The sequence below is a fragment of the Saccharomyces kudriavzevii genome, assembly GCF_947243775.1.
Source record: "Saccharomyces kudriavzevii IFO 1802 strain IFO1802 genome assembly, chromosome: 10".
NCBI classification, from domain to species: domain Eukaryota; kingdom Fungi; phylum Ascomycota; class Saccharomycetes; order Saccharomycetales; family Saccharomycetaceae; genus Saccharomyces; species Saccharomyces kudriavzevii.
Window position 1 is genome coordinate 261,670 of NC_079281.1, and position 12,843 is coordinate 274,512.

Here is a 12,843-nt window from a genome sequence, read left to right on the forward strand (position 1 = left end):
CTACTGACTATTTTATTCTTTTTCGTCCCTTTCTGTACTCTTAGTCTCCTAATAGATTAGTTCGTGGAGTCTATTCTTAAGAGACGAAAAGGAGACTCTAGCCAAGTCTTTTTTCCTTTCCAAATTGGGCCATATCGGATTAAATTTCTTTTTCCGAAACACGCAAATCCTCAAAGAATGCTCTAGTAAAACAGAAACCTATCAACAAATAGCAGTCAAAAGCAAAGCAGAGTGTTCAAAGAGAGGCAATAATGGCAGACAGCGGCAATGAGCAGACCGTAGTAGCAAATAAAAGTTGATATTGCAAAAAACGGCGGATCCTCAACTGAGTTTCATGGCGGTTCCACCAACCCCAAAAAAAAAAGTCAACCGTAAAGAAGGGAAGGCGGGAATTTTGGCAGCATATATATTGGTGATCAGCGATGAACGAGGACAACCAACGTGGTGGTAGTATACAGTTATCGTAACATATTGTTACCACCAGTCCTTCGTAAAACTACCATTCCGATTATATCTGAGAAATGGTTAGCCGCTGAGAACTTGATTGCTCTAATACTGCTTTTTTTTATTTTTTTTGGGACGGCGCGCAATAGACGGCGCAAGGGAGTGGTTCTCCGTGCAGCATGAATAAGTTGGTTCTAAAGTGACGTATTAGAATGGTGTGCTGTTAATGCATGATCAGTCCACGGTGCTCCATGAGAAGAGGAGGAGACACAGTTCTGAAGACGACACCGTGAAGTCTGTACATATGCTGTTCCCCAAAAAAAAGAATCCTGCAAACCATGCTGTGGTGGAATTGCCGAAGGAAGCTCTGCGAGACTCTTTAGCTGCTGCTCAGGTTACCTTCAAGAGGTACGCCCACCCAAACTCCGGTGGCGGTGAAAGGCCAAGTCAGTTGAAGGTGGCATCTACACCTGGCGCGAAAACTGAGATTGCTGCACCGAGGATGAGGCGTCCTGAAACAAGAAGTGTATACCATCAATATTCCAAGGAAACGCTTTCCAGTCACCCTGAATCTGTCTCGGTACCGACAACTCCTGTGGGAGTGAACCACTATGATATGAAGGATCGAGCTTCGAATTCGCCAAGCAGTCTGGCCGCTGCAGAGACAGCTGTGTACTTGGCGCGCTCCAACTCATCCGGCACCAGACCATCTCCCATTAGTAGCCGGGACCCAGTCATGGATGTTGAAACGAAATCACTACGGGCCCCTTCAGCTTTGAAAAATGAGCTGCGTTTAAGTAAAACAAGGATCCCTCCACCATTGTATGATGGTACCGCTCGCTCGCGTTCTATATCGCCACAGATATCTTACTCTACTTCGTTATCATCGTCGTATTCCTTGAGTTCCGATGAAGAAGACACATCTTACAGAGAACGAAGTACTGATGAGGCATTTCCTTCCGAACCTTCCATATCGTCATATAGTCTTTCGTCTAAGGTCTCGAACAAGCCCCTACATGTTGAAGCTTCACAGCATCAGCAAGAACCAGAGTATTCCGCGATGAATAAACTCAGTGGCGGCAATATGATATATAAGGGTACTCTACCCGATCTGATACCAAGAAATCAAAGGAAGGCGAGCAAGCTAAATTTCAAACGCAAAATCTTAAGATCTCCGGATGCCAATGAATACAACAATGATCACCCGCAAGAGAATTTATCACATATATATTCCAACCAAAAACAAAACGGTGGGGCAATTATAAACACACAGCAGAATGTGAAGCTTAAGACCACCATGAGGGGTGGAAAATATGCAATTACAGAAAATGATGAAACTTTTCCTTACGATAAAAAGTCGTTATCATCAGATTCGGATACTGATGAGGATTCTAATGCAGTGGAGGTCAAGGACAAAAAGAAGAAAAGCCGCCGCTCTAAAATAAAGAGAGGGTTGAGGACGACGGCTGCGGTAGTTGGAAGCAGTACTTCTGTACTCCCATTCCCCCACCACAACCACCATCACCACCACCAGCTGCATAACTCAAACTCTCACCACATACACGCAAATCATTACACAACCCCCCGCAAGTTCAACGAAGACAAGCCGTGGAAATCCCATAGAGATCTTGGGTTTATCACTGAACAAGAAAGAAAACGGTATGAGTCCATGTGGGTGTCAAACAGGTACTCGTATTTGCGTCTGCTGCCGTGGTGGCCCACCCTCACCAATGAAGACGATGAGCCTAACTTAAAACCGCTAACCCTGCCGCAAGATGGTCTGATGTTAAATTTGGTTGTTAAAGGTATATGGTACCGATCAAACCTGCCCACAGATCTTTTAGTGCAGATATACAATATGGTGGACACGAGAAAGGACGGTACTTTGGACAGAAAGTCATTCATAGTGGGCATGTGGCTTGTCGACCAATGCCTATACGGCCGGAAGCTGACCAATGAGCTGGACCAGAGAGTTTGGAACAGCGTGGACAACTATGTTCTCGGCACTATCAACGTGAAGCCCACTTCCGCTGAACGCTATCCCAATGCCGATAACGTCTTGGAAAAGCCATCAAAGCTCTCAGTACGACAGGAATTGAAAAACATCAAACGCGATCTCAGAAACGTCAGAATATGACATTACGCTGTTGTCTTCCGTCTCGACTCATAAATCATTATATGGTAACTCAGACTCTCTTACAGGTATCATGAAATGAAACAAAAGAAATTAAAATGTTACCTTTTTTTTTCTCTCATTTTCCTTCACTTTTCGAACTTTTTCCGTTCCGCGGATTTTGTTCCTCCGACCTTTACTTAGTTTGTCTCCAGATCTCTCGAGCTTAATGGCTGTTTTCTTTTCATGTTTCTTTATAGCCTTTGCCTTCCCGCGGTCCCTCCTCCCCCTATCTTTGGCTACTTTCTAATCTCGTCTTTCGGATTCTTTAATTCATATTCCCCCACCTTTGTGTTAGTCAGTATGTTTTTCCAATGCTCTTTTCATTATTTTTTTCTTTGTATGTTCTATTTATATATATAGTGAATTTTATGTACAGGCGTACTGTTCACCGGAAGAAATCGTCTGATAGGAAGTAAGGCATAATACGGGGAAGAACAAACAGTTCCATAACAGAAGATAATACAGGATGTTCAGGGTATTTGGTTCCTTTGGATCAAGGAATGCGCAAGGATCTGGCGAAGAACCATCGACAAAGACGAAAGAAGTTCTGAGACAGGCCAATGACTTTGAAATCGCATTAAAGGCCATGGATTTTGTACTGGACGATAGAACGGATGAAGGATTGAATTTGCTGAAAAAAGCTGAAATGGAGACTGGATCAGATCAAACCATTCTGACTTTGGCAAGAGGTGTTATCGAGTTTCTGCAAGCCACTTTGAGTTTTGAGGCCGAAGAAATGAAAAAAGCTGCCATTACTCTCGGTAAAGCTGAGCAAATGTCTTGGAAAAGTAAGCAAAATGCTGAAAGGATTGGCTTCAAGAGTAGTTCAATATATCCTGTCGGGACGGTCTATGCGGTGACGTATACAGAGTCGTGTCTTTTGCACGCTTTGCTGATGTTATTTAGTGAAAGCATGATGGAAGCAGCCAAAGCCTTGTTGAAACTAAGAAGAGCTTATACAATGTTGCAAAGTATCATGGTCACTGTGAAGAAAGCTGAACGCTCAAGAAACTCGAGCTCTCCCTCTCCAAGTGGAAACAGCGAAGAATCATGTGGAAGTTTTGTTTCAGCAGAGACGACATTCACATCGGTTGATATACCATTCACATTATCCTCAGAGGACAAATCGAACCCTCAGCTATTAGAGTATGCTGAAAGAATCTTTACCATGAGAATGGGAAGATTATCAGGCGCTCATATCGGCAACACCCCATCCTTTCATAGATTAAGGGATGATTTGGGATTACAGACAACCCCATCTTCCGCTTCAGATGGTCATTCTGCTGCGGATGATTTCGATTTGGAACAAGCCACCATCGATGAGTTCATCCATTCGGGGGCCAATTTATGTTATGGCATCTTGCAAGTTGTGCTTTCCTTACTGCCACCCGCAATCGGTGCCGTTTTATCTATCGTGGGCTTCAAGGGGTCTCGCGAAGAAGGTTTGAGACTAGTTTGGAAAGCTACAAAGGAGAGAAATGTTCATGGCTGTATTGGTCTACTAGGCCTGATGTTTTATTATGATGGCCCTTTCCAATTCACAGACGCTGACTTTGATATACCAGCAAATGATAATATATCAAGAACCCTAAGTAAAAGCAAGACCAATGATAGTAGCATTTCGCCAGGTTACATGGATAGTGCAACTTTATTGCATCCGGGGAAAATTTTAGAAAATGCACTACTTAAGGCGAGAGCACTTTTCCCCAATAGTGCTCTATGGCTATTAAATGAGGCGAAGATGCTTTCTGGAAAAGGTAGGCTTCGTGACTCTCTTACTCTGATGGATTCTATTGATGTAAACAGTATCCGTATGAGGCAAGTGAAATCCCTGATGGTGTTCGAACGTGCCATTCTTTTAGTTAACTTGCATGAATACAATAGGGCTGCGGACGACTTAATCAGCCTGCTCGATATTAGTGATTGGTCACATGCATTGTATACTTATTTTGCAGGTTGTTGTTATCTGGAAAACTGGAGAATGTCAAAATTGGGCTTATTGAATGATGGTAAAGAACAGTTTTATAAGGAGAGGGCCAGGGAACTCATATTTGACGCGCCATCCCTGTTAGGTAAGAAAACTTTTAAATCCAAAAATCTTCCTTTGGATAGGTTTATGCTAAGGAAAGTTCAACAATTCAATAACATGCAAAAGAAACTGAACTTAAAAGAACCGCTAGATTCAATAGCAACATCTCCTGTTCATGAATTATCCTATTTCTACAACGGTTACAATAGAATGACTGAAGACAATTTGATCTTAACCAAAAAAATGTTAACGGAATATCATAATCCTGCGATTGATTCCGAGGATCCAGATCAAGAACTAATCAGAAATCTACTGCTATCCTTGACTTTAAGAAGATTGGGCGATGCGGAAAAGGGTTTGGCTTTATTAGACGATATTGTCCTACCAAAAATATTTCACATCCAAAATGGTAAAGTGAAGTACTTCAAGAAAACCGAGGACCCATGGGCATATCCAGCCGCCCTTTATGAGAGGGCTTTATTCTGTTGGAAATTAGGCGGCATGGGAAGTTTGAAAGAAAGCAGGGAATGGTTACTAAGAGCCCAAAATTATGCCGCTGACTATGAATTAAGTACACGTATCGGTATGAAGATCAAAGCTGCTCTTGATAGAGTTGAGAACGCACTTGCCTGATCTTTGGATTTTTTTCCCACATTTTAAAAAGTATGCATTTTTTTTTACCATTAACCATTCTTCGCTGATGGTTAATCATAACCGGTGTTTTTCATGACGTTTCATAGTGTCTTTTTATATGTTTATACAATAATTTTCTAAAGTAGCTAATCTCTAGGACTTACTAACTGTTATAATATCAGAAGTGGATGCGCTCAAGAGTTTCAATCACAATCTTATTTTTGGGCAAAGCTCACAAGGCCTTGTGCAACACGGTGTTCCACTCACCACTATGGAAATATCGTACTCTGCAAGAAGGGTTATCTCCCTGCCTAGGACGGGGTGTCAACTATTTATCACTGAAGATATCTATTGAAAGACTAAGTAAAGAATCAAACCGCTAAAGTAAAAGGTAACTTGACCCTTACCTGCCTTTTATACTCCTATCTAAACCTATCATTGAGTAATCTTTCAATACCCACTTCTTCATATTCTTGTTTTCCAACCCACAGTTGATGGAAAGTCCCCAAGCTTGTGAGTATACTGCCACCTAGCCATGATTGATATTGTCTTTCTCTAATGTGCCCTGTTGTCAATATTCTAAACTTTAGGGATGGTAGTATTTTATTCAGTTCGGTCATTAGCCTATCACTCAAACCAGGAATTGATGATGTACCCCCTGTAAGTACGACATTGTGAGCCAGCGTCGCCCTCAAATCCACATCACTGCTCATTATGGATGAATACACAAGACCAGCTAGACCAGCCAATTCATTATTCTCATAAGGCTTGTCCTCTTCTAAAGGTCTCTTACCACTTTCGTTCGGAGTGTCTGCGCTGTTCGCAGCTGGAGAAGTAGATTTACTCACAATATCCTGATCCTTTTCATCAGTTAGTGTTGCTTTCTTGTCTGCTTTGTTACTTCCACTTGGCTTAGTCCTTTTCAGTGGCACATAGTCGTTACGCCAAGTTTCCACTACTCCAGAGTCAGAACGAGGCCAATATTCCGGAATATCTTCTTTCTTTGTGAGGAAAAGCTCTTCAGCGAAGCCGTAACGCGTTTCGTTATCAAAAATAATTTCTTCATTCCAAGGAGATTCAATAGATCTTTTAGTCGTAGTACTTAATTCTGCTTTTGCTTCTTCCAAAGGCTTGGTAGGGCAAATATGACAAAGCGTCTCTTTGCACTCTTGAAAAAATCCTCGGCTGTTTGCGTAATCATATAGCGATTTGTCAACCTTATAGTCAAATACCTTCTTAATGAGTTCTGGTTTTCTTTGTTTGATTGCAAAAAGGGGTATTATCTCTTTTGGTTCGAGTGCCTTTTGAATCAAGTGATTGATAAATTTCCCGGCAATAAAGTTTCTTCTTGTACTCTTTGATAATGTCATACCATCTACTATTGGACTAACACTGCATGTATCATGACCAATATCAACTACCAAACAATTGGGCCTACCTGCTGCGAATGAAACACATGTTGATGTAGGAGCTAAATAACAGGCTTCGAATTGCATTCCTTCTAGGAGCACCTCCAAAGATTTTTTCCTGTTTTCCATACTATTCCAAACAGGTTCAGTTAGCAGAGCTGGTATACCAGAGTTTGAATCTAAATAGAGCTCATTCCGTAATGCCCATTGCCACTGCTCCTGTGCGGTATCCCAATCTATGACAAGACCGTTCTCAATGATGGGTTTGAGTTCATAGTCTTTTCTTGGGATCCCAATGGATTGTTCAGAGAACATCTTCTTGCTATTTTCATCTGCAGTGAGTTTACCGTAAACAGAGGGTAAAATTGATTGAGGAAAATCGGAGCCTGAATAGCCAATATTCGTGGTGTAGGAACCGGGATCTATGACTACTGCAGATATCTCATCACCTCCATAAACTTGCAAGGCAGCATTGGACATAGTAAAAGCTTTTTATTACTTTGTCTCAAGAAAGTTTCTGTTTTTCCTAAAAACTCTTCGTGCTTTTTGCGATCCTGTTTCTTCCTTTTTTCTTTTCGCTGTTCTTTCATCTTCATTCCCTAAGTTCGTGTCATTTCAACTTTAGTATTTAATGAGAACTTTTTTCAGGGCAAAAACTAATATAATCTGATTATTTTTCGAAAAACGTACACATCGTAGATATTAAAGGACTATAAAAATAAAATAAAAATCTATACTCAAAGATTGAACTATATAAACGAAGGGTTTGCTCTATCTTCTTAAAGATTTCAATACCATTTCGCCGGCCTTTTCGACACCAGCTTTGGTACCTCTAATGTACACAACATCATTGACCTTGTCAGTCTTTCTTGGAACGTTGATAACAACGTCGGCTGCCTCTCTAATTTTTTTGATGTTAGAACCACCTGGGCCAACAATCATATTGAACTTTCTGGTGTCGGCGCCCCAGACATAACCAGCATACGTGGCAGATGGTGCCTTGGCAATTCTCTCCTCGATCAATTTTACAGCAGTATCGAGAGCTTCTTCCTTCTTGGCGGAGTCGACTGAAGTTTCCTTCTCGACTTCCTTTTCTTCATCGTCAAGAATGCTGCTTAAATCAACCGGTTCGTATGTCAATCTCATGGTGATATCTCCTTCTTCAGTAGAAGGTGCAGCAACCTCTTCTACGGTGAACTTGGTCTTTTCTGCATTTTCACCTTCAGTGGAGCCACGAACCTTTTCCAGAGGAATTTCAATTGGAGCACGAGCTAGTTTGTTAGCTTTTTTGGAAGTGTTACCAAATCTAACATTAACAAATAAATCCATTCTCAATTTCTGAATGAAAGCACCACGTTCCGAGACATATTCGTAAACAGAGGCTGGTACATTAACTTCTCGGTCGAAATTCTCCCTGATTATTTCATTCAAGATCTTTTTCTCAGCCTTCTCAACATTTTCTGGTAAACCAGTAATGGTGATTTTGCCACTAGGGTCGTCCTTGTTAGGAACAAATAGACTGATGCTAAATTCGGATTCTAGTTGACGACGGACCATGCCGCCAGGACCAATCAAAGCACCCTTTCTTTCTGCTGGAATTTCAAGGGTTTTGGTCACGCTGTTTTCACCGTCCTTAACAATCTTATTGATTTCCGCAACAACTGCTTTTACAAACTTTTGTGGACCTTGAACGGTAATATCTTGGCTTTCAGAGTCTGCATTTGGAATATCAACGGATTTATTTCTGATTTCTTCGCCGCCAGCCTTAGAGATGATATCCCTTAAAGTGTGACCACCGCCACCGACAATAGATTTATGGTATTTGTGGTCAATCTTCAAAACTTCGGTGACAAAGTCGGAAGCTTCGGCGACAATTGATTCTACACGTTTAGCAGCATCTTTGATATTCTGTCTAGAACCGGTAATCTCCAACTCAACCTCACCGGTTTCTTGAACCTTTGGATCTGTGCTCTTCTGTAAGAAATCCATTTCGACACCATACTCAGCCCTAATGTCATTGATATTATCACCGTTCTTACCGATAATTCTTGGGACATGTTCGGCTGGAACGTTGATGATCATTTTATGACCATTTTCCATTTCAAAATCTAGCAAAGCTTTCAATTCTTCATGTGCCTTGTTGACACCACGGGAAGGACCTCTAATGGTGACAATCTCACTGTCTCTTGGGAAGTTAATGAAGACATTGTATTTTTCCTGTAAACGGTTACGATAGGTACCGTGCTGACCAATCATGTTACCGTGAAACTTTATTGGAACAATTATTTCCTTTGTGATAATATCAGCCCATTTCTTAGCTTCGGCAGTCATGTATGTTTTGGCATGAATCAAGTTATATTCTAAACCAGTTAAAGTAATTTCGACATTCCTGTCCTTGGCGGCGTTATTGATTTCTTCGTTTGGAATATCAACTTGGCACGCAAACTTTTCACGAATTTGTTGTAAGTTGGAACCCTTGTTACCAATTAATCTGGCAACAGAGTTAGCTGGGATATTAACAGTCATTTTGCTTTTGCTTGATGGAGAACTCAAAATAGATTCGAAAATTTTGTTAGCGACATTAGCAGCTTTTTCATCGCCTCTAACCGTCAATTGATTTTGTTCAGGAGTATGTAGTTTGATTTGGATATGACCTTCTTGTTCAGAAATGTTTTCCATGATCAATTTCCAAGTTGCAGAAGATGGTTTAAATAAGGAATCTTGAATCTCCTCTGAGAATTCGTAGATCTTAGTTTTCATGTTGTTTTGCTTAGCACGTAGCGAATCTAACGATTCGTTAGCTTTCTTCAAAGATGCTTGAATTTCTTCGATAGATGGTTTGAAGTCTTCATCTTCAGTTAGAGCAATGAGCAGGACAGTGTTGTCATTTGGATAATAATCGCCAAATTGGACGAAGGCAACACTACTTTCAGAAGCCAGCAAGCAATGTTTGATAGACCCACCAAACAACTCGTAATCCAAGTCTGTGATAGTCAAAGTTTCAGAAGGTGGAAAATTGTTCACGAAAGAAATCAACTCCTTACGAACGGTCTTGATGTCGTTTGCTTCATCAGACTTTGCACTGATGTGAACAGTTATGGTTTCTGCAGTTGGCAATGACTGTATGGATGGCAAAGAAATCTTAACATTAGGATGAGATTCTACAAGGCCCTTCAATACAGAGTATTTCGTGAAGTACATGATTAAATTCTTGGCATGAGTAATGTTCTTACTATGAGCCTTGGAAATATCCAAGGATTCGACGACATAACTTTTTGAAGAAGATCTAGCGTAGGTGATAGCTTCAGCGACCTCATCACGCAAACCAATAAATGACACTAATTCATCGCCAGGAGTGGATGGGAAAGTGACAATGACATTGTATTTTTCCTTCAATTCACCAGCATCAATCAAAAATTGGAACTTGGATGGAATTTTTACTTTTTCTTCATCTAAATCGGAAGCTAACTTCTTCAAGTAATCTTGAATAGATGCTTTGGTGGCTTTAGCCTTTTCACGAGGACCAGAAATGACAATATCGCCGGATTTTTTATAGAATTGAACTTTGACTTCGTCATCATCGGAAGTAAAACTGGAAACGTCGACGTATGGTAAGTATTTCTCGTCATCGACAACCACTTTTATTGTAGCATTCTTGGTTTCTTCCCTGACAATGGCCAGAATTTTAGCCTTAGCCATGCTAACAGATTCAAAATCACCAAATAAGGAAACGTCACTTGTAGTGTCGTCCATGTCTTCATCGTAAGAGCCTTCATTGACTTCCTTAGAGACATTGATTTTAACTTCGTAAGCGTCACTGATTTCGCGAATGGTTCTACCACCGGAACCAATGATGCTGGCTTTACATTTAGATGGGACTTCGATAACAGCGTTGATTGGTTTAGTCAATTTCTTCACCAATTCTCTCTTTGCTTCGTGGACGTTAGCAGCCACACCAGAAATCAAAAATGTACGAGAATTCTTGGAAAGGGTGGATTCGACAGAAACGTCGTGATTTTTCTTCACGGATTGGACGATACGGGATAACTCAGGTTTGGTGATTGACAATTGAGATTCCAAATCCAAAGCAAACGCTTCTTGAATGTTCTTTGAACGCATTCTTGTTGCGCCTAGACCTGTAGTCAGTGAGGGAGCAGAAGGAGAAGGTGATGGCGAGCTAGAGACGACGGGTTTCATGTTTGGACCCCAGTTGACCTTAACATTAGCAAGGGCGGCATTCGAGCCCAATGAGGGTAAATCCTTCAGAGATGGTAATGGAGTAGGCTTCTTTTCCAATTGAGGTTGTTCTTCAGTGGTAGCAGCAATAATGGAGGCAGTGGTACTTGGTGAATCAATGGTAGTGACGGTTTCAACGGAACCGTCAACGGTGGAAGGAGGTGTGTCAATAACAGTTTGTTCTTCAGACATTGCGATCATAAAACGGCAAAAGGGCGATAGAAGTATAGTTTAAGCGTGGTAACCAAAAGACAGTAGACAGACAGTTAGGAGATCAGAGTGATTTACCTTAAAAATAATGCTAGAAAAAAGAAAGCAACTTCGAAAAGACGATAAAAAGCGCTGTTGTATTTTTAGACGTTCTTTCTCAAAGACCTTCAATCAGGGTTCGAAAAAGGTCTTATATCAAAATAAACAGAATCAATGAAAAATCAAATCTATTTTCAGTAGTCGGTTGCAAGTTCAGTCTTAACGGGTAGTTGATATCGAAATTGTCGAGCTTCGCCAACAAACAACATTTCGCGGAATTGAGCGAAAATTTTTCAAGCCCGCCCGCCGGTGAAAAAAAAAAATACACAAGTATATGCTATAACTGGAATAGCTGCTAAGTGAGAGCCTGGAGGAGTAAAATAGCGATTGAATGTACGTGTTTGAGGATGTTTATCAAAAATTTTGTTACTATGTAAAAAAAGAGGGGGTATATAGGGCGGAGTATTTAGGTATACTTTCAAAGTAAACAGGCAACCACCAGGCGGCCAAAAGGGATTCTTGTGAAACAAAGAACATAAAAAACGAACTTTAAAGGAGGGAAAGCGGAAGATGGGTGGATAAAAGTGTGTCCTGTGAGATCAAGCTAGGGGTTCGACGTTGTCAGCGTATTCACCTTCGTAGTTTCCTGCAGGGTCGTAACTACAGATGACATAGTCACCCCACGCACCGCCACAGGTTTTGATCCCACAACCGACTTGCGTAGTAGACTTCCAGACAACTTGAGTAAAGTGGCCCGTGTTGCCTGAAAAACCTGGATTCGAGAAATCGTAGCTGGAAATTTCGTTGTACCAGGCATCAACAGCGCTTGTGCCATCGTAGCCTAGGGCCAAATTTTCACCGTATGGACCACCGGAATGAGTCAAAGTACCTGAACAGTCGTAGTTGTCAGCATAGTCCTGAGCGTAGGTGGCCAAAGTGTTGGACCAGGTCAGAGCTGGAGTGTCCTTATGCAAGGCTCTCTTCTTGTTATGTTCAGCCAGGACAGAAGAGGCAAAGTCTGACAATTCGTCATCTGAAGCAGATGCGGAGGTGGCAGCGGCTTGGGAAGTCGTGGCGGTTACAGCAGGTGAAGCAGTGGCAGTAGCTTGAGGCTGCGATTGCGATGGAGATGTGGATGGCGTCAACGTGGTGGTCGAATCGGTAGTCTTACCCCAGACGTTGGCTAGGTCCTGCAAAGCAGACAAGGCCGCATTAGAACCACTGGACCCGGAAGCAGAAGCAGAAGCAGAAGCGATGGGGGGAGCTATCACTGCAGTGGCTGTAGAAGTTGGTTTAGCGGCAGAAGCAGGAGCAAATGTTTTGTAAGTCGTGAGAGTTTGGCCGTTCTCGACGTAAACGACGCCTTGCACGGTGACGACAGCAGCATTATGGGCATGTTCGGTCACAGTAACGACGGCGGGAGCGGCAAACGCGGTCGTGGCTAAAGCGGATGTTAAGATCGATAATTTTGAAAGTTTCATAACTGTTCAATTGCGCTATACTTGAAAAAAGAAGAAATTAACACTAAAGAGTGGAAGTGTGCAAGCGGCCTATAGGAAAAAGAATGGATCAGGATAGCTTACGATGCAGCAACGAGAAGACAAAAGAGAGCGCGATTTGAGATTCCTTGCTTAACTCTTGCAATAAGAAAAGACTAAGAATGCCAT

At 41.7% G+C, this 12,843-nt stretch overlaps 5 protein-coding genes across 5 annotated transcripts; 2 read left to right on the top strand and 3 right to left on the bottom strand.

Moving 5' to 3' along the window:
• Positions 1–748: 748 nt before the first annotated feature.
• On the top strand, positions 749–2,581 carry TAX4 (Tax4p; the record flags this gene model as incomplete). The annotated part of the gene is made up of 1 exon (XM_056228968.1): positions 749–2,581. The coding sequence occupies one exon, from the start codon at positions 749–751 to the stop codon at positions 2,579–2,581; it is 1,833 nt and encodes a 610-aa protein (XP_056083034.1).
• A 505-nt stretch (positions 2,582–3,086) lies between these two features.
• IML2 (Iml2p) lies at positions 3,087–5,282 on the top strand (the record flags this gene model as incomplete). Its single annotated transcript, XM_056228969.1, has 1 exon — positions 3,087–5,282. One exon carries the CDS (start codon positions 3,087–3,089, stop codon positions 5,280–5,282), a length of 2,196 nt encoding a protein of 731 aa, XP_056083035.1.
• Positions 5,283–5,704: 422 nt separating this feature from the next.
• Positions 5,705–7,171, bottom strand: ARP4 (Arp4p; the record flags this gene model as incomplete). Its single annotated transcript, XM_056228971.1, has 1 exon — positions 5,705–7,171. One exon carries the CDS (start codon positions 7,169–7,171, stop codon positions 5,705–5,707), a length of 1,467 nt encoding a protein of 488 aa, XP_056083036.1.
• A 291-nt stretch (positions 7,172–7,462) lies between these two features.
• On the bottom strand, positions 7,463–11,119 carry SCP160 (Scp160p; the record flags this gene model as incomplete). The annotated part of the gene is made up of 1 exon (XM_056228972.1): positions 7,463–11,119. The coding sequence occupies one exon, from the start codon at positions 11,117–11,119 to the stop codon at positions 7,463–7,465; it is 3,657 nt and encodes a 1,218-aa protein (XP_056083037.1).
• A 656-nt stretch (positions 11,120–11,775) lies between these two features.
• On the bottom strand, positions 11,776–12,657 carry PRY1 (sterol-binding protein; the record flags this gene model as incomplete). Its single annotated transcript, XM_056228973.1, has 1 exon — positions 11,776–12,657. One exon carries the CDS (start codon positions 12,655–12,657, stop codon positions 11,776–11,778), a length of 882 nt encoding a protein of 293 aa, XP_056083038.1.
• Between the last annotated feature and the right edge of the window lie 186 nt (positions 12,658–12,843).